The sequence below is a fragment of the Ctenopharyngodon idella genome, chromosome 17, assembly GCF_019924925.1.
Source record: "Ctenopharyngodon idella isolate HZGC_01 chromosome 17, HZGC01, whole genome shotgun sequence".
Classification (NCBI taxonomy): domain Eukaryota; kingdom Metazoa; phylum Chordata; class Actinopteri; order Cypriniformes; family Xenocyprididae; genus Ctenopharyngodon; species Ctenopharyngodon idella.
In genome coordinates this window covers 14464496-14485958 of record NC_067236.1, presented here as the reverse complement: position 1 = coordinate 14485958, position 21463 = coordinate 14464496, and the positions used below count along the sequence as shown (strand labels likewise).

At 36.3% G+C, this 21463-nt stretch overlaps 4 protein-coding genes across 5 annotated transcripts in view; 1 reads left to right on the top strand and 3 right to left on the bottom strand.

The window, feature by feature from the left end:
* Positions 1-477: 477 nt before the first annotated feature.
* Positions 478-5640, bottom strand: nrbf2a (nuclear receptor binding factor 2a). Of its 2 annotated transcripts, none has more exons than XM_051867601.1 (4): positions 5425-5585; positions 3477-3561; positions 3330-3370; positions 478-1153 (listed from the first exon to the last, which is right to left on the bottom strand). In XM_051867601.1, the coding sequence occupies exons 1-4, from the start codon at positions 5452-5454 to the stop codon at positions 689-691; spliced, it is 621 nt and encodes a 206-aa protein (XP_051723561.1). In that variant the 5' UTR covers positions 5455-5585; the 3' UTR covers positions 478-688. The 2 variants fall into 2 exon arrangements, 1 of the variants encoding a protein (XP_051723561.1); XR_007925852.1 differs by having other exon boundaries at positions 1058-1153; positions 3477-3588; positions 5425-5640.
* A 238-nt stretch (positions 5641-5878) lies between these two features.
* znf365 (zinc finger protein 365) overlaps positions 5879-21463 on the bottom strand; it is a 33352-nt gene continuing 17767 nt past the window's right edge. The window contains exon 7 of the transcript XR_007925835.1: positions 5879-6663. The gene's annotated coding sequence lies outside the window, so the exon portion shown is untranslated. The remainder of the gene's footprint in view (positions 6664-21463) is intronic.
* Positions 14584-18070, top strand: egr2a (early growth response 2a). Its single transcript, XM_051867356.1, has 2 exons — positions 14584-14944; positions 15570-18070. Exons 1-2 carry the CDS (start codon positions 14773-14775, stop codon positions 16583-16585), a joined length of 1188 nt encoding a protein of 395 aa, XP_051723316.1. The 5' UTR covers positions 14584-14772; the 3' UTR covers positions 16586-18070.
* adob (2-aminoethanethiol (cysteamine) dioxygenase b) lies at positions 18196-19800 on the bottom strand. Its single transcript, XM_051867359.1, has one exon. It carries the CDS (start codon positions 19567-19569, stop codon positions 18802-18804), a length of 768 nt encoding a protein of 255 aa, XP_051723319.1. The 5' UTR covers positions 19570-19800; the 3' UTR covers positions 18196-18801.

The following is a 21463-nucleotide window of genomic DNA, read 5'->3' as shown; positions in this document are numbered from 1 at the left end:
CTCTTTCATGACTCTGTTTACGTGCTCCATTAATATCCATTAATAAATTAAAGGTTATTCAGTCAGTTTTCTAGGTTTTTATTTAAAGGGATAGTTCACCCAAAAATTATTTACTTAAGTGTTGATCTAATGCCGTATGACTGTTTCAGACCACAAAAATAGCTCACGCCAATCAATAAAATGGCAATGACTAGTGACCAGCTTAGCTTCAAGCTTTAACAAAAACAGTGTTCTGAGGCTTTGTTTTTTTTTGGTTCATTAGACAGTAACTAAAGTTAAAAAGTGAAATCATAATCAACCACCCCTTTAAGCAAAAATCCTGACTTTGGCCATTGGATTTGTGTTTGACTACATCTTCGTTGGACTGAAATATAAAACAAAGTAGAATGTAGTTTTTAGACAAATACTGCTCAATTCTGACACGTATCAAGCACCATATTTTACATTTATAGTGAATCAGGGATATTCAACAAGAAAAAGGTTTTTCCTATTTATTCATTATTATTACATGTTCAACAAGACAAGGAACATTATCTATTAAAAAATAGTAAATAAATAGGCTCAACTTCAACCCAATGACATTCTAAACTACATTAAACTGACTAAAGTTCATGATTTCAGTGTCTGCTCTCATGCAAGGTGGTTCACCACTGCTCAAAAGTTTGAGGTAGCGTAGGTGGATGCAGGCCTAGCTGTCATTTGCCGTGTCCAACAGTAGCTGGATCTCATGCTGGAGGTCAGAGGGCACATGCAGGAGCCTCATACCCAGCGGTGAAGGTTGAGCTAGAGAAGCCTGGGGGCTCTGATGCTCCTCATAAGGGTCTCTCTTCAGACTAGCATTCTCTGCCTTCAGTTTCTCGTGTTCCTCCAGCAACCACTTGTTCTCCATGAGCAGGAAAGCAATGAGCTTCCACAGGTCAGCGATGGCAGTGCTCTGCTCTTCCAGTCGAGTCTTGTCATCTTTGGCAGCCTTCCAGCCGAGCGGAGGACTTTGGAGGACTGTCTGACTGGGACACTGTGTTTTCAGGGATGAGGTGTGTTTTGAAGGGCTGACCAGGAGCTTTCCTTTGAGTTTAGCCTGTTTGCAGCTCATCTTGATCAGTCGCTGCTGTTGGAGATGTCGGTCTCTCTGGAGCTCTAAAGACAGCCGTACCTTGATATATATCAAAATATAGTTAAAATGACTGTACTTCACAACAGTGTCTACACTCTGTGAAAAGAAAAGGCACATGAGTGTAGAAATTAGTACATAATGTAAAAGAGCTTGTATCAGAGGTTCGGAGCGTGTATCAAACTGCCAAAGTCACATGATTTCAGTAAACGAGGCTTCGTTACATCATAAATGTTTAGAAATTTCAATGGTTCACCACTGGGGGGCGTGACTTTAGCAGTTTGATACGCGCTTCGAACCACTGATTTGAAACAAAAGATTCGTAAAGCTTCGAAGCTTCATGAAGCAGTGTTTTGAAATTGCCCATCACTAGATATTATTGAATAAAGTCATTATTTTGTTTTTTTGGTGCACAAAAAGTATTCTCGTCGCTTCATAACATTAAGGTTGAACCACTGTAGTCACATGAACTGTTTTAAATATGTCTTTAGTAGCTTTCTGGGCATCTGAAAGTGTTAATTATCTTGCTGTCAATGCAGGCCTCACTGAGCCGTCGGATTTCATCAAAAATATCTTAATTTGTGTTCCGAAGATTAACGAAGGACTTAAGGGTGTGGAACGACATGAGGGTGAGTAATTAATGACAGAATTGTCATTTTTGGGTGAACTAAACCTTTAAAAAGTAAACGGGAGACCTTTCAAAATGTACTTTCTGTACAGTACAAATTCAAGAGAGCTACATTTCTGTAGGCATGAGCCTTATAGATGACAACACATTTCCATCCACCTATTTTTATGCACATTTTGGGATATTGCATAAAAAATGCTGGATGGAAATGCCAAGATCCGCATGAATTCTAAAAATGCACATAAAAAATGTATACAATGTATACATTTTTTTATCCGATAAGAAGACATGCGCATAAACTACGATAGAAACACTTTTACTGAATATATTGATGCGCAACAAAAAACTCACATGACTTTGCCTCATCGGTGGATGTGATTGGATAACTGGACTATCCAGCGGACCAATTTCACTGCACTGCATCTCAAAATTTGGTTTGACTTTGATCATTCTGAAATGCCTGAGCCAAAGTCTGTCATCAGAATGATTTGGTTTAATTTCCTCACAATAGCGTCTGCTTTCCAAAAAAACAGCATTCAAACGCAAGATGTCAGCGTTTATTGCGTTTTGTCCGCGTGCTCTGAGACGCAAGTCAATTATGGAGAAAAACAGAGCCACAGTGGCTTCCCCGATTGCAGCAACTTCCTTTTTTATTACAGATATTTATGGCAATTTCTGAGGAAGTGACGATTTTGCTCTCATGAACACATGGGATGGAAACACTGCTTTATTTGCAAATGTTTTATTCGATATTCCAATTATATTATATACATTTAGGCTTTTAATGTGATGTTGATATCCAACCTGTCAAAAAAATTTAGGTACAATATTTGTATCAGGAAATTGGTAAATATTTGAGGACAGTGCCTTTTTAAAGACTTTAATACTTTTATTCAGTAAATATGTATTACATTGATCAAGAGTGACAGTAAGGACTTAAATTTCTATTCATAATCCTAAAGAAATATATCACGGTTTCCACAAACATAACTATTTTAATAATAATTTGTTAGAAATTTTTCTTGTGCAGAAAATCAGTATATTAGAATGATTTCTGAAGGATCATGTGACACTAAAGACTGGAGTAATGATGCTGACAATTCATACAATTTTAAAATATATTAAAATATGAAAAGTTATATATAAAGTTACACAATATTAATGTTACCGTATACTATATTCACAAATAATTACAGCCTGGGTGAGACTTCCTTCAAAAACATTTTTAAAACAAAACCCTGTGAAGTCCAAACTTTAAACAGTAATGCAAGTCTTAGCACTAAAAGGCACAACTAATGTACTCTAAGTAGGCCAACATGGAATTTGAGACCATCTGTATCTTTTGCCCTAAAATTGATGCAGACAAAAATGAGGAAAAATTCTCCAGATTCCATCTGGGTCTGTCTATATTTGTTGCACATATTTACAAAAGAAAAGCTTGAGATTTTAGTGATATACTCAACTATTAACAACTTCAACAATTAAACACTTCCACTTTGTATCTGAATATTATAAAATACATTTAAAAAACTGAAAGGCAGACAGTTGGAATGGAGTCACACCTGCCTTGTCATAAACATGCCGTCTTACCTGTTCACTCTGTGTCATTGATAAGGCCTCTTTCAACAGCTCTGAGCAGAGAGAGACAACGACACGTTCATTTACTCTTTCATTTATTTTGTGCCAATTCTTTATGTGTGGATTGTCTGAAGAACAAAGGGGGATTCATTACTTTACCTGCTGCTTCACTATGGCATAAAATCGCATCCTCATATTTTTCTTTCGCCAACAACTGATCTGCCTTTCGGCCATAATGATGGGCCTGTAGTAAAGACAATTGCCATGTTTTCTGGGGAAAAAGGGTCACAGGATTTAAATAATGATGTCCCACTTTATATTAGGTGCCTTTAACTACTATGTACCTGCATTAAAAATGTTAGGTACAATGTACTTATGGTGTTCATGTTGTATTGCAAAACACTTGCTGCTATTGTGGTGGGATACGGGTAAGGTTAGGACAGGTTTGGTGGGATGATTGGGTTTAAGGATAGGTTTAGATGTAAGGGAAGTTCAACAGTGTAATTATAGACATAATTACATAAATTAACAACTGTAATTGCATGCAGCAGGTATTTAAAAAAAATAACAAGTACAATGTAAAAACATGTATTAGCACAATAAGAGCATCGTATCAAATTATTAATTTAAATGTTAGTACATAGTAGTTAAAGACACTTATGGGTTCAATAATAAGTTGGTGCTTGAGTCTTAAAATAGTGACTTTTTTTTCATGGAATCCAAACTACACCACGTGCCAGTCAATACATTTCATAACTCTTATGAGAAAATACTGCAAGCCGGTTATGATTTTGGTAGAGTTGTCAAAAGTACGGACTTCGGTACCAAGTCGGTACCATACACCGTAAAAAAATATATATATATATGGACGACGCACCTTCTCTCTCTTCCATTGTAGTAACTGAAGCCTCCAGTGCGTCAATATGGCGCTGACATCTTGAGGCTCGAGTCTGCGCAGTAGTGAGCGTGAAGTGGAGCCGCGATATCAAGGTCCCGCCCACACGCCCGCAAAATCGGAGAACAACACATTATGTCGGTGTGAAATAAACAGTTCTGGAAATGTACAAATTAAAGTTAAAGCTCCAATCTCCTCCCGAAGATCCAGAGAAAAGTCCGTTGGTGCTTCAGTGACGACTTCGCTCAGGGAAGCTGTAATCTCAGCTGTCAATCATGACGTCAAAAACCCGCGTTTTTATAGCATCAAATAACTAACTTAAACTTATTTAAAGAACGAACACTTTAACTAACATCAGCGTGATAAAAACTGCCTAAATGACAGAAATCATCTTTGGAAGAAAAAATATTTGACGTGTAATTTGACTGTTTGTCTCACGTCCATTGCATTACATTGAGAGGGCGGGGTTTATGACCTATACTGCATCCAGCCACCTGGGGGCGATCGAGATGCTTTGGCTTCACTTTTCAGGACTCGTGAGGCACGCTTGGTCGGTACTGAAATTTAAAAAATTTGATATGCTTTGAGCGCTGTTGAGCGCCTCTGATTGGCCATTGCGTTCACACGTTCATCAGATATGTCTGTGATTGGCTACAATGATCAACGCTTCAAAAACATGTTGTAAATAGACATCAATGACGCTCTTCACCGAGCGCTTATACAGATGATACAATTCAAACACTTAAGTGTGCTTTCAAACGCTCCAGTGTGTTGATCATTGTAGCCAATCACAGACAAATCCGATGAGCGCGTGAACACAGTCAGAGATGTTTACGAATCCGCTCAACAGTGCTCAAAGCATCATATTTGTAAAATTTCAGAACCGACTTGGTAGCGAAGTCGGTATTTTGACAACTCTACATTTTGGAAATACTGAACGATCCTCACAATATTTAGCATATGTTTAAATTTTATTTATTTACTCAAACTCAAAGCTTATTTACTTATTTACTAGGCCTAAATAAGCTATTAACATAAGGGTCTGACAAATTAACACTTATTAATCACATTTAAGGCATAAAGTGGGACATATTTAAAACTTTAAACACGTAAAGCCACTACAGAAAGAAAGAAAAAAATCTTTATTTTACTCCAGTAACCGCAACTTGCCAGCACATTTTATAAAGTTATACTGTTATAAAAATCACTTACACGATTTAGAGGGCTCTCCATTACTTCCATTTCTATTTCATCCCTTAGTTTGACAGATTTAACAATGTTTAACTCCTTAATTTTACTTCGAGACCTCAGGACAGACAGCAGCAGTGACTGGACACCTTGCGCAACTTCACGAGGTGTTTGTTTGTAGTGACGTCACGTGAGAACGGAAGCCTGACTCTCAGTGTATGACGCCATCTGCTGGACAACACAGGCACATCAGGAATCTCCAATCACGAACACAGACCAAAAAGATAGGCTACTGATAAGAAAATAGTGTGTAAATATTGCGGAATGCTTGTTTTTTAGATGAGCAGCTGTGCATTATAAGGCTTTGCGTCACGTGTAGGCAATAAATGGATCATTATCAGGACAGAAGCAAGAAAAATCAATCACATTTGATAGAGCTCTCAATATCTCTTTGAAGTGCTATACAAAAATAACTATAAATAGTCAATTATTTTATTTGGCCAATTCAGTTCTATATAGTGACATTCAAACATTACATTTCAAGCTCAGTATTTTAATAGGTGAAAATGCGGTGATCAGTTCTTGGCCCAAATTGCAAAAATATTGTCACATTTTATCTATTCAGAAAACATACTGTGAAATGGTTGAAATAATGTAACATTTACAGTTAGAGACAATAATAATAATGTCCTTTAGGATTAGGGTTTAATAATTCAACTGTTCCGGGGGTCTATTTTCTGTTTAGTCTCTTTTCATCTGATATTTGTATCATTGATTTTGTTATTCAGTGTAACACATTCTGATTGGTTGATTTGATTGTTTTATTGAATATGTAGGTTGGTGTACTCCAGCATGTGCTCATTGGGGGTGGATGTTTTGTCTTTGACTATTCAAAGAATCATTTGTGGGACCCTGAGCAATATCTGCTGGCTGAACTGCTGAAATAAGACACAACATGAGCAATAACATCAAATCAGTTCAAGTCCCGTCATTTGTTATAATACTCAAATACACACTGCCTTCACACAGATGAAGCACATAAAGACAAAGTCATGGAGAAGCGATAGTGGTATTTCAGCTGGCCCATGTTGATTTTCCATCTAATGATCCACGCTCCCCATCCTCTCCCTGCTGCTGCTTTCTGTCTTTGTTTCTTGGTGATGACATGAGCAATACCATCAAACTATAGGGGCTTGGTCATCCATCTTCCTGCTCTTTCCTCCTACGCATGGGGAATTTTGCGTGATGGGGGTTCACTGATCCCTGTGAAAAAAAAAAATCTGGAGCTTCTTATCCAGGAATACTTGGCTTGGGTTATTATTGCATGATATTTATCTGCTCAGAAGCTCTTGAAATTACTCATCAGTTAATCAGATATAACTGTACAACTGCATTTAATGAATGCTTATATTAATTTAAAATTATTTTAAAAATTTAAAATTATACCTGCATTACCATGAGTGAGACTTTTTTCTTAATTAAACATTTAAATAGACTAATATAAATTTGAACTAAAGTATTTTACTGTATACATCTGTGCGACACTTACTCTCACATACTTTATATGCTAAAAAAATTATACGTAGCACACTCAGTATAAACAACTAATGATTCTATTATAGTTTAACATGAGACAATAATATACATACTGCTTCAGTTCTTAATTGTTAATTATAGCCTGTCGCTTGTTCTCCAGCAGTGGATTAAACAGTAATTTATTTGCTGTATCATCTGGAGCTCTAGGCACGCAGGCGATTGGTTCTGTTGGACGGCGATTCTGAAACATCAGCCAAAATCTTAATGGCCAGCCTGCAGTGAGGCTATTTGTGTAATGTTCTGCCCTGGCAATGTTAAATAAATTGCACTTCCTAAATAGCTTCATAACTGAGAATGTGCTTCCATTCATAAAAATGGAGGTAAGTAAATCAAGTAAATAGATTAGAATAACTTATGAGTTAGAATGGGGCTTTTTTTAATGATCAGTTCTTAAAAATGTAACCCTCCACCAGACTATTTAGGATGTCCAGTGGATTTGAAAGATTTGGTAACCAAACAGTTGATGGACCCCATTGACTTCCATGGTATGGAAAAAAATTCTATGGAAGTCAATGGGGCCATCAATTGTTTGGTTACCCATATTCTTCAAAATATCATCTTTTGTGTTCAGCAGAAGAAATTCATACAGGTTTGGAACAACTTGAGGGTGAGTTAATGATGACAGAAGTTTCATTTTTTTTGGGTGAACTATTCCTTTAGTTACTTTTTATAGAAAGTAATGCATTATGTTTCTTTTAGAGATTTTTAGATGGATGCCGAGGCTTTTTAGGTCTTTTAGAATTTGCGATCTCAAACCCAGTATATTTGATGGCTTCCATCGCTGTATTTTCCACCAACTGGCAACCCGGGGTGTCGAAATACTGTGGGATCACACAGACCAAAACAAAAACAGACATTCTGACACTGAACGCACATTTCAAATTAAAATAACTGGCAGTGGCATTGTTTTTCTGAGAAACAAGTATGTGAACTTAGTATGTTTCCTAAAAATCTGCACCCAAAATGTCGTTCCACACCCGTAAGACCTTTGGTCATCTTCAGAACACAAATTAAGATATTTTTGATGAAATCCGAGAGGTATATGACTCGTCCATAGACCGCAATATAATCAACACTTTCAAGATCCAGAAAGGTACTAAAGACATCGTAAAAAAAAAACAGTCGACATGACTGCAGTGGTTCAACCTTAATGTTATAAAGCGACGAGAATACTTTTTGTGCGCAAAAACAAAACAAAATTAACAACTTTATTCAACAATATCTTCTCTTCCCTGTCATTATCTTTACGCAGTTGACGCAGTAAGCACAGTGAAGGCTTCCGTGTTTACGTCTGAATGCCTGGCTCAGTATTGGCCAAAGCTGTTCACGTGAGCAGCACAACGCATGCGTGTGATGCTGACGCAGGAGCCGGCCAATAATGAGTCTGTGTTCTGACGAACCTGGATGTGCTCGACGTAAACAATGTATGAGAATGACACAGAAGAGATGATATTGTTGAATAAAGTTGGTATTTTTGTTTTGTTTTTGAGCATAAAAAGTATTCTCGTTGCTTCATAAAATTAAGGTGGAACCACTGCAGTCACGTCGACTGTTTTTACAATCTCTTTAATACCTTTCTGGACCTTGAAAGTGTTGATTATATTGCTGTCTATGGACGAGTCATAAACCTCTCAGATTTCATCAAAAATATCTTAATTTGTGTTCTGAAGATGAACAAAGGTCTTACGGGTGTGGAACGACATGAGGGTGAGTAATTAATGACAGAATTTTCATTTTTGGGTGAACTAACCCTTTAAAAGTAACACGTTACTTTAAAAGTAATCTGATTACGTAACTCAAGTTACTTGTAATGCGTTCCCCCCCAACACTGGAGGACGCTGCATATTACTACATCAAAAGTCTCAAAAAGTGATCAAAACTGAAACGTAAGATAATGTTGCAGTTATCCGGTTTGGACCTCCATCACTAGCGGGTCAGCTGTTTGGAAAGCCACGCCTTTAGAGTAACGCTTAAGCCACAACCCAAAGAGCTGCTCTGTGGCCCAATCTGCTGGCCTCCCCAAATCTCACTCATTACCATACCAGCTTCAGTTGTGAGGGTGTTTGGAGGTGGGAACAAGTGCATTGTCCAGGGTTTCCGAATGAATAGAAAAGCATATATGAACCTCCTCTTAGAGATGTAGAGGGCTATATCTGATCAGTGCTGGTAGTGTTTGGGCAACAGCAGAAGAAAGCCGTGAAGGACCTGGGCAAGAGAAAAGCTCTACGTTGATATGAAAATCAAACACATCTTCAGCAGAATGCAGCCATCAAGAATGGTAAGTGTAAAACTCACAATTGCAGTGTTTCGGAGGAATGTATGAATGTGAAAACAGTTGAAAATGAAGATTGAACAGGGAATAAATATTTAGATTGCATTACATATCCTAAAAGAAATAACATTTGGGATTTGATTTTATTTTAATTTTTTTTTAAAGATTTAAAGATTTTATTGTAAAGAAATGAATACTTTTATTCAGTCAGAATGCATTAAATTGATCAAAAGTGACTGTAAAGACTTTTATTTATTTATTTATTTATTAGAAAAGATTTAGATTTCAAATAATCCTGAAAAAAATATATCACGGTTATATCACTAAAAATATTAAGTATCACAACCATTTTCAACACTGATAATAAGAAATATTTCTTGATCAGCATTTTAGAATGATTTCTGAAGAATCATTAAGCTTTGCCAAAATATATTAAAATGGAAAAATCTTATTTTAGATTTAAATAATTTTTCACAATTTTACTATTTTTCCTGTAATACCTTACCAACCCCAAACCTGTTATATTCACAAGTGATTTCTCCAAAACTTTTTTATAAACTTAAGTTTAATTTCAAATTTGAAAACTTACACTTCTATATTACTACTTTTTTGCATTTAAGAAAATGAAGTGGCACAGTGTCTGTTTCTTTGTGAATAAAACAACTGATAATATAAATGAACAGTTATCAAAACTTGACAAATGAATTTCTTTGACTAAATTAAATGAGTAAAAAGATTCAGATGGAAGTGTGTACAGGCCTAAAGGGGTGATTTATCAAAAAAGCTGCATTTAACAGAGGCGTGTTGTGTTATAAAAAAGGAATAATGAGTTTTGGAGAAATCACAGAGTGACGTTTGATTAATCGTCGTGTGCAGGGGTCACCAAACCCCCACGCAACACCAAAGCCAACGCAAACAAAATGGGCTGTGAACCCATCCCAACATGGCGCTGCGTGGGCGAGCAAGGCATAGAGGGCATAAGAGGGGCACAAAGGGAGGGGGCCGTTGGGATGGGGGGGTACCAAACAACCCGCCGAAATAATCTACCATCTGCTATGAAGAATACACTTTATTTCATATAATGATCAATTTTATGTTACCAGTTATTTTTAATATTTTCGATATCATTTTTGATCATTTCTGCTATAACTGGTTGCCTTGTGGGTTATATAAGTATTCTGTCTTCCACAGCTGCAATTAACTTTTCCTGGTGAATAGCAGCACTGACACAATAGCAAGAAATTTTTGTGTCTGTAGGCGTAAGACAAAGGAAGCAAACATTTGCCCTCCCTCCAACAATTTTGAGAATGAATAGATGTTTGGCTTTTGTGAGAAACATGCTATTCATTTAACAAGACACCTGAACTCACAAATCATAATAACAGACTGAGCTGTCCGACCCAATTCACTTCAGTGATACCCAATTGAAATTCTGAACTAGAAGGGAACAGATTTTGAAGAGGTTCTCGCAGATAGCAAACATCTGATTCTCTGAATGACAGCAGGATGCTGCTAAAATCACTCTGCTGGAGGATGTTGCAGAGCTGAGGTGGCGATGATGCTTTCAGATCAGGCACGTTATCAGAGCTGCCACATCAGAGATGACAGGAAGGGAAGTGTGTGTTTAATACTGAGGACCTTAATTCTCATTAATGACACGTCATTACACAACGGCCCTCACCGACAGTATCGGCTTTAGGAAGTTACTCAAATTCTAAGTATAAAAACTCTAAAAAAAACAGGGTTTGTTAGGGCTCTTTACTCTTTTGGCACAAAACATTACTGAGACAAACAAATAAACAAACACACATAAATACAATTAAATTTTTTTTCTGAGAAATTTTTTTTTAAAAATTAAAATAAAATAAAATAAAATAAAATAAACAAGTGAGGGACCGAGTGAAAAAAAAACAACACTTAAAACTGCAACTAAAACGATATTAAAATAAAATAAATAAGTAAATAAAAATTAACCTTTTGGCACAAAAAGTCCCTGAGGAAAATAATAAAAAAAATTAAAAAAATAAAAAATAAAATAAAATAAAATAAACAAGTGAGGGACCGAGTGAAAAAAAAACACTTAAAACTGCACCTAAAACGATATTAAAATAAAATAAATAAGTAAATAAAAATTTACCTTTTGGCACAAAAAGTCCCTGAGGAAAAAAAAAAAAAAAAATAAAAAAAAATAAAAAAAAATAAAATAAAATAAAATAAAATAAAATAAAATAAACAAGTGAGGGACCGAGTAAAAAAAAATAAAATAAAATAAAATAAATAAAAACACTTAAAACGGCACCTAAAATGATATTACAATAAAATAAATAAGTAAATAAAAATTAACCTTTCGGCACAAAAAGTCCCTGAGGAAAATAATAAATAAAATTAAAAAAATAAAAAATAAAATAAAATAAAATAAACAAGTGAGAGACCGAGTGAAAAAAAAACCACTTAAAACGGCACCTAAAACGATATTAAAATAAAAATAAATAAGTAAATAAAAATTTACCTTTTGGCACATAAAGTCCCTGAGGAAATAAAATAAAATAAAATAAAATAAAATAAAAATAAAAAATAAAAAAAATAAAAAAAGTGAGTGACCGAGTGAAAAAAACCACTTAAAACTGCACCTAAAATAATATTACAATAAAATAAATATGTAAATAAAAATGAACCTTTTGGCACAAAACATTCCTGAGACAAATACACAAACACACATACGTACAATTAACTTTTTGGCACAAAAAGTCCCTGAGCTTAAAAAAACAAGTGAAGGAACGAGTGAAAAAAAAAAAAAAAAAAAACCACTTAAAACTGCACCTAAAAATGATATTAAAATAAAATAAATAAGTAAATAAAAATTAACATTTTTGGCACAAAACAGTTCCTAGATAGATAGATAGATAGATAGATAGATAGATAGATAGATAGACAGACAAAGAAACAAACAAACACAATTAATCTTTTTTGCACAAAAGTTCCCGAGGTTAATAAATAGATCAACAAATAAACGAACAAGCGATGGAACGAGCAAAAAAAAAAAAAAAAAAAAAACACCTAAAAATGCACCTAAAATTATATTCAATTTAAATAAATAAATAAATAAACAAACAAGCAAGGAAATGAGTGAAAAAACACCTAAAATGAAATGAAATTATATTTTAAATAAAACAAACAAACAAACATACAAACAAATAAAAAAATGAACATTTTGGCACAAAAAGTTCCTATAGATGTAAAGGTAGGTAAAATGAATAAATATATACATACATACATAAATACTTACTCCAGAATAAAAATATATCAAAATGTTATGGTTACGATTATTTAAGGCTTCCAGTGATGCATTATATTGATATGAAAAGTTTAATGCACTTTTCCATTATGTTTTCAAACGTTCAGGTAATAAACACTGTAAAAAAAAGAATTGTTGGTTTAACATAAAAAAGTAAGTTATATGCTTTCCTTAAAATTTGAGTTAATACAATGAAGGTGATTGGTGTAACCAACAGAAACTCAAAATATTATGTTATCTGAACCACATTAATTATTGAAGTTGATCTGACAAAAGAAAAAATCATGTAAATATTTTTTTACAGTGTATGAATAAATCATTAACATGTTATGATTCCATGTTTGGAAGCACGGTTTTGCCATAGGCTACATCATGATTAAAAATCTTTTAATATTAAATCTGTTAAATAAGATCCTGAGAGCTGGGTTTGCACTAACTGTAATGTGCGATACTGGATGCACAGAAGCTCAGTCAGCATGCAGAGCCTGTGCATGTGGGCGAGTGTGAATGGGAACAGAGAGAAGGGAGGCAGGCTGGGGGTGTCTGTACAGAAGCAAGAGGAGGGCAGATGCAGATCTATTCAGAGAGGCTCCACTTGCGCTAGGACGCCATGGAGAAGGGGCTGTTCCATAGTGTGGGTGGCTATGAATTAGGCTTCAGTCGCACATACAGAAAACGCTCTGTTGCTCATGCTGCCACGGATGAAAATAGAACATGGTGACAGAAAAACAAAAAGTGACGAGAGGGATGATGAAGAGCCGAGGACGGCCTTACATGTGTCAGTCATACTAAGGGAGAACATACGAGAGTAAGACCTTACAATATAGGGTTGTTTTATAAATATATATGCTAAATAAACAAATATCAGCCCACATGAAAAAATACTAGGCTATAGTAATTACTATAGTGTTTTTGAACCATACTATAGTAAAGTACTTGAATTAATTTGTTGTGGTAATTCTATAGCTGCTGTGGTATAACTATAGTAATATAAACAAATTACTTTACCCTATACTGTACTAAGTTTTCTACAACTATAGGGTATATTATACTACAATACACTACAGTTTACTGTGGTAAAAACTAAAGTAGGCTACAGTACAGTTTATCAGTTTACTATAGTTAATACTACAGTATGCTGTAGCATTCATTAACAAAGTGTTGTAAATACTATAATATACAGTATACTACAATTTACTATAATATGGTTCTAAAACACTATAGTATTTACTATAAATTACTATAGTATTTTTTCATGTGGGAGTGACAGTTGGAGACCAAATGAAAACTAAAGTGCTTGAAATTAGACTGAGAGGTTTTGAAATCCTTCAAAATGCTGTAAAATACTAAAATATAGTTAAATATTAAAATCGTTTGCAACTCCTACTAGGCAGAAAACAAAACTAACGTCTATTTTTCACTAATAGATGTAATCACAATAGTCTTGTCTTGTTATAGAGGAAAAAAACGTTCTGTATATTAATAAATATGTTTCCTTAACACTCTAGAAACTAGAATAACTTTCCAACATATTCAAATATCACTTTCCTGAATTTAGTTTTATTGCGGTTCCTCTGTGGGACGTGAGCTCGGCGCGGCTCGTTATTTTCCGTGTCGAGTTTCCCGGATGCGTTCCATATAAGTCAAAAGGGGCGTGTTTTAGGTTACCGGATAATATCCATTTATGGGGTGCGCCCTAACCGGAATTCCTGATAATAACATGCACCAAAAGTTCACAAAAAAAACATTTAATTGTTCCGACAGACCACACATATATTTAAATATAACATTAACATATCTAGAACTTTTCTATTTTTTTTTTTTTTTTTTTTAAAGAAAAGTGAAAGAAAAAAAAAAAGAATAGCAATATAAGATTCAGAGATCTGTCTAAAAAGAGAGGTCGTGTCGTCACATGGCCAAAAGCAGGGAAAAAAAAGAAAAGAAAAGAAGAAGAAGCCCAACCCGTTTTTTCTGTCCTTGTATGGTCAGTGACGTCACTGGGCATTGACAGGCTCTTCATAAATGCATACTACGACGTAAAGTTTCACTTATTGCCGCGGCATATACGAGCTGATGAGCTCTAACAAACCGATGCGCGCGTTTATAATGACAACACTGAGGTGAACACAGATCAACTAGATCATAAAAGCTCTGAGAACAACTTAATAAAATTCAACTTGCTTTTTTAAAAACAACATCGAGGATCAACATGACAGCAACAACTAGTAGCAGGGATAAAATTAACGCGTCGCTAAATGATTTAATGCGCTGTCTGCCATCACACGTCTACTCTCTGGATGAGATCCCCTCATCAGTGCCAACGGGATTCTCTGATGTGGATGTGGGGGTTTGTTCTGACCAGTTCAGTGAGGCGTCGGGAGGTAAGAAAATAGATGCTTAAATACTAAAATGAATAGTCACAAGGGCTGTTGCTCAGTAATATAAGTTTTTTAGTCAAAATTTTTGAAAAGGCTGTAAACAAATGAACACCAAATGTGAATGTATACAATTTAGTATTAAAAATTCTGTTGTCCAAAACAATAATTCGATCTCTTTGTACTTAGGCTAGCTTTTTTGTTGCCTTTATTAATTGTTTGTGTTTAATTTTTTACTGTTATTGAGGTGAAAACCGGGTCATGTTGTCAAAAGATGAACAGGGAAAATGTTCAATAACTTTTACGTGGGTATAAAATGCGAAATTATAATATTAATATGCCTATAAAAAACTTAGAATTTCATCTCCACAATTCTTTTAGAAAAAGCATAGCCTGTATTTGATTGCGATCTGTCCAATCAGAATACCGAGAGATAGCCTGTGCTACCCGCATATATTTTGCCACCTACATTCCAACAATCTTTTGAAAACAAATAGCTTACTGAATATTCCTAGAGTTGATCCCACGTGGTGGAAACGCGATTTGCTGTAAATAGGCTACACTTATGCTTAACCTGTAACGCAATAAGAATGAGTTGCTCAATAGAAACGTCTTGCTTTTACTCCTACAGGTTGCATGAGCACCGACAGCTTCGGCGTGGAAAAACGGGTCCTTGATCTGACAGACCCGAACAGGTTTACTCCACACAGTGCGCCTGTCGCCTACACAGGGAAAATTTCCATCGACGCGCAAGGAAGTTGGAACCAAGAGGGAATAATCAACTTTGTCAGTGCAGGAGTGCAAGATAGGCCACCTTCCTCGGGATCATTCTCCACGGGTTCTCCCGCAGGTCCCACTCCAGACTGCTCCAAAATAGGCCAAACTCTTCCCAACATGGAGCATATATACACAGGCCCGCCCCCTTACACCTGTAGTGCCGAAGGTTACCAGGACCCCTCGGTCTACCTATCGACCACTACGTGCCCCATAACATACGCCACTCCGTCCTACTCAGCCCCAAAACCAACTATAGACGGGGCGCTTTTCTCCATTATTCCCGATTATGGAGGTTTCTATCAGACCAGCAACAGCCAAAGGGACAACATGGCTGCATTTCAGGACATTAAGCCATTTTCTTGCTCTTTGGAGTCTATTAGAGTCCCACCACCTTTGACTCCCTTGAACACCATAAGAAATTTTACTTTGGCGTGTCCGGTAGACGGGTCAAGGCCGCCTATGGACGGCACCAATCCGCAAAACGTCCCACTGAGGCCAATATTGCGGCCACGGAAATACCCGAACCGACCGTGCAAGACGCCGGTCCATGAGCGGCCGTATCCCTGTCCGGCTGAGGGATGCGACCGGAGGTTTTCACGCTCGGATGAGCTCACGCGCCACGTTCGCATCCACACCGGACATAAGCCGTTTCAGTGCCGCATCTGTATGCGCAGCTTCAGCCGGAGCGACCACCTCACGACTCACATACGCACACACACGGGCGAGAAGCCCTTCTCCTGTGACTTCTGCGGCAGAAAGTTCGCGAGGAGCGACGAGCGAAGGAGGCACACAAAAATTCACCAGAGACAGAGAGATAAAAAGGTGTCAGTGCCCCCTCACAGCTCGAGCGCTGACGGCACAGCGATGTGAACTAACATTATAACAAGTTTTGGTGCCCCATTAAAACCTGGAAATATCGCTCTGTTTGTGTGCGCACAAATGTTCAAAGGCAGCTTATGAATCAAGTGTTGAATGTTTGTTGTAGTAGGCTAGCTAGACAACGTTCTTATCACAGAACATTTCATGTGATTCAAAATGCAGTTGTTCTGAGATATAGTGTTTACAGTGAGTCTTTTTATTGACATTATTACTGTTACGTGTCTTAATAAATTGTAATAAACACAAAGTGTGTTTTTTTTTGAGGATCAGCTTCCCAGTGAAAGCGACAAGTGCCGCATGGCACTGCAAAGTTTTACCACTAGAGGTCGCAATTTGGAAACAATTGAGTGCGGCTGTTCTATCAAAGCTGAAAGTGCAGGTTAGTAAAATAGGCCTATAAACACTACCGTTTAAACGGTAAGATTTTTTTTTTTTTTTTTTTTTTAAGAAATACTTTTATTCAGCAAGGATGCATTAAATTGATCAAAAGTGACAGTAAAGACATTTATAATGTTACAAAAAGATTTTTGATCTTTTGACATTTCTGTTCATCAAAAATACTAAAGGATTAGTTCACTTTCAAATTAAAATTAGTCCAGGCTTTACTCACCCTCAAGTCAAACTTTCTTCTTTCTGATGAACACAGTCAGAGAAATATTAATAAATATCCTGACGCATCCGAGCTTTATAATGGCAGTGAATAGGGGTCACGAGTATGAGTGCTTCCATCCACATTCATCTATCCATCATAAACGTACTCCACATCAGTGTTGCCAATTTAGTGATTTTGTCACTAGATTTAGTGACTTCAGCGCCCCTTTTGAGACTTTTTTCCCCAAAATTTTAGGAACAAATCTAGCAACTTCTTGGACAAACCTTATCTAGATTCTCATTTTGTGCCCTGGGCAATATTCATATTCATATAAATCAATGAATTTTCCATTATGATGTCATCTAGTTACATTTAGCTACCAGTTTTAGCTACATTCAATTGAAAGCAGTTGGCAACACTGCTCCTCACGGCTCCGGGGGGGTTAATAAAGGCCTTCTGAAGCGAAGTGATGTGTTTATATAAAAAAATATCCATATTTAACAAGTTATTAAGTAAAATATCTAGCCTCCGCCAGACTGCCTTCCATATTCAAGTTACGAAGAAAGAGTAAACTGGCGACGCGTCAGTTACACTTTTTTCCGTAAGTTGAATAGGGAAGGCATGAGGGTGAGTAAAGCTTGGGCTAATTTTCATTTGAAAGTGAACTAATCCTTTAAGCAGAACTGTTTACAACATCAATAAGAAATGTTTCCTGAGCAGAAAATCAGCATATTAGTAAGAATTATGAAGGATCATGTGACACTGAAGACTGGAGTAATTCAGCTTTGCATCACAGGAATAATTTCTATTTTAAAATATAGTAAAATAGAAAACAGTTCTTTTAAAATGTAATAATAATATTACTGACATTTTTGATCGAATAAATGCCGTCTTAGTGAGCATAAGTCCAACATTTTTTAATGGTAGTGTATGTTGGTTATAACATGCTTCTAAAAAAAAAAAAAAATCTAAATATTCAATAAATGTATTAAAATAATCAACATGACCATTTACTTTTACTTCTTTTATTAGTTCAAGTTTATTGGAAGGAAAACAGAACTTTAGTTTCTTATGTAAAATTATAATATCATAATATTTTAAATGTTTTATTGATTTTTTTCATTAGTATTATTATTTCACTTGCATCCCATCTAAGTGCTTTATTGTCATAATTACCAGGAGTGTTCAAAATAGCATCCAGTGCCAAGTGAGTGTCGCAGAGCCTGTTGCTAAACATTTCTGAGTCAGACTGTAGTTCTGATATCTTAATGCAAAAACAATATACAGTAATGGAAACAAGATAAGAAGATTCCTGCTCTGTTTGACTATTGCAAAGCATCTGTTAAACCAAATCTCACACCTGCTGTAAATATTTAATTATTTATCACATGCTGTACAAAGGCAACAGGCCAGTAAAGAACAGAGACTAGTTCTTTTGTTAAATCTGCACACAGTCTACATGCAAACAATTGTATGGACAGAGGCAGTGGATTGGCACAGGCATTTCAAATAACCATAATCTTGATAAAGTACCCAGTCTGACGGATTAAGGAAAAGGAATCTATTGAATCACCTAAGGCTGTGATTAATAGAAGCCAGTTTATATTCAGATCTCTCAGAGGGACACTTTAGGCCCTGGGTAAGGTTCGCCACCACACCAGAATTCACTAGGCTGTGGTATTTCCATAAGCCACAAATCACCATGTTCCTGGGCATCACTCTTTCTATCTGCAGCCTCTGAATGGGCATGTAAAACTTTATAATAATGGCAGTCTCTCCCTTCGTCCGGGTCATATGGAGGTGATAAGATGTCAAGGAAAGCGGTGGGTCCGTCAACAGCGTCTATTTGGTGGATATTGTCCTTTTGGGGCGACAGCACACACGGGCCGTTCTCCTCCGTGTATTCCCCCACCGATCTCAGCACCGAAGGCCGTAAATTGCTTCTCTGGAAGGGCATCAGTGGAGGGTTGAACTGCACGCCGCTGGCACCGTCTCTAGGCTTATCCATCCTGTCGAAACAGCTGATTCGTACCTTTCCGTAGATCACTTTCAGCATGCCGTACATTCCCGGATGATCATGCAGAGGTATAGAAGCGCCTGTTTTTAATAAAAACACTCCCATGCTGAAAGTGTCGGTCTCGTAGATGTGCATATATGTGACTGGAGGCGCGACACGCTGAGGCGGCGTCGCAGCGCTCTCGATGGTCCGGGGTACGATCTTCAAGTCCGCCGCTCTGACCTCCGCCAAAAGGCTTTTCAGCTTGCTCTGATTTTCCAAAAACACTTTATTGTGTTCTCCGACGACAGACGGGTTTCGGAATGTCGTGAGGGCCTGTCTGGCGATTTTCTGGACAGTGGAAGTCATATTGTCTCGTGGCATCATAACGCAAGTGTCCAGCGTCAACTTGACTTTCAACTTCACGCGCTTTGCTCCTTCTCAAGTACAACTCCTAATTCAGAGATTACCTTCTTATTTGGGCCGTCAAAATCGACACCATGTGTAAAAGCTTAAACGCATTTCTAGGAATACCGTTAGGATCAAGTCATTCATGGACATGACTACTCCATATACAGGCATCCGATTCACACGTACGCAATGTCAACAGTGCAATACGTCACACAGAGAATTGTGGGAAACGTCGTTTTTACTATTGTGTAACTGAAGTGATAATGCTAAACGAATTATTCTAGAAACTTGTGCTTTAATATCTGTAAACTTTAATCAAACTGGTCTGTCACGGATAAAAATATCTTTGTAAAGACCTATATGGACGTTACAAGAGATATTACACTTAAAGCGGTTAATACAATTCCCATAATACTTGCTCTTCAAGGAGCAATGACACTTCAGTCCTTCACCAACACTTAGAGAAAACACACGATTTGAAAATGCCCGTGAGACTAAAAAAGGAGGTCATGGTCCGTTGGACTTACATTAACTCCCTAAAAAGTATTTGGACACATAAAAGTATAAATAGCCTACCAATAAATACAACATATCAAACCAAATGAAATTATTTTAAAGAAAGAGCACAGGCATACAGATTTTACATAAATAGGCTGCTAAGGAATGCCATCGATATAGTTCAAACTCAGGACTAAAAATTTTAAGACACTTTTTTGTTCATCAAATGTTAATGTGATTAACTACACTAGTGTGTTTAGACTACTGACACCTGTGTGAACTTGAGGGGAACTGACTTCTAGGGGTGGGCGGATCGATCCTGAAATATCGATAAGGTATTTTTAACCAGTAATTGTAATTATCAAAAAAATTAGAGCGTAAAATAAGCTTCTAAGTGGAAAAATAAACTATTTTAGCGAATAATTGTGTATGATAGAACTATTTCTCCTGCACGTCTGAACATACAAGACGGAACCAATCAATCACAGAGAGTTTTCGATGCTGAATCTTCGCTCACAGTGCTTGTTCAAATAAAGCTGCGTTTCCTTAAGTATCATGCTTATCAGAAATGTTTCCTGAGCATCAAATCAGCATATTAGAATGATTTCTGAAGGATTACGTGACACTGAAGACTGGAGTAATGATGCTGAAAATTTAGCTTTACCATCAGAGGAATAAATTACATTTTAAAATATATATTAGAATAGGAAACAGATAGCCTATTTTAAATTGCAATAATATTTCACAATATTACTGTTTTTGCTGTATTTTTTATCAAATAAATGCAGCCTTTGGTGAGCAGAAGAGACTTCTTTCAAAAGACTCCTAACTTTTGAACTACTGAATTACATGTTACATTTATTATTATTAGGCTAGTTTGTGCAATTAAATTTATTTGATCATTAAAAGTTCAAATGGATTGTTATGCTCTGTGATTATTGTTAATAAATCTATCAGAAAAAAATTACATTACAAAATTACAAAATTGCAAAAATTACATTTTGGGGTACAACAGCCTGTCACTGGCAGACCTTTACAAAAAGTAATAATGGTTTTAATACATTAACCATACACATAACTAATTACAGGCATATTGAGAGCAGAAAATCTTTTAGTGGTCATAAAAATGTATTCATGAAAATGTATTCAGATTTAGCGTATTGATGCATTCACCTGATAAATCATGTCACTGCTTTCCCCTAAAGGAAAGTTCTCATTACATGTAAGTTCAAGTGCATGCTTTTAAAAGTAAAAGGTATCGGCATCTGTATCAGTAAAACTGTCCCTGTATTTACTTGGTATCAGATCGAGACAGAAAGAGACAGGGTGGGAAGTAACGTTCAGTTAAAAATAGTTTATATTAGCTTGTTCT

Coding starts and splice junctions, on each gene's coding strand:
- egr2a (XM_051867356.1), top strand. CDS start 14,773: ATGACAGCAACAACTAGTAGCAGGGATAAAATTAACGCGTCGCTAAAT. Junction 14,945..15,569: donor GTTCAGTGAGGCGTCGGGAG/GTAAGAAAATAG, acceptor TTACTCCTACAG/GTTGCATGAGCACCGACAGC.
- nrbf2a (XM_051867601.1), bottom strand. CDS start 5,454: ATGGAAGTAATGGAGAGCCCTCTAAATCGT. Junction 3,562..5,424: donor TGGAGAGCCCTCTAAATCGT/GTAAGTGATTTT, acceptor TCTTTACTACAG/GCCCATCATTATGGCCGAAA. Junction 3,371..3,476: donor ATGCCATAGTGAAGCAGCAG/GTAAAGTAATGA, acceptor CTCTCTGCTCAG/AGCTGTTGAAAGAGGCCTTA.
- adob (XM_051867359.1), bottom strand. CDS start 19,569: ATGATGCCACGAGACAATATGACTTCCACTGTCCAGAAAATCGCCAGA.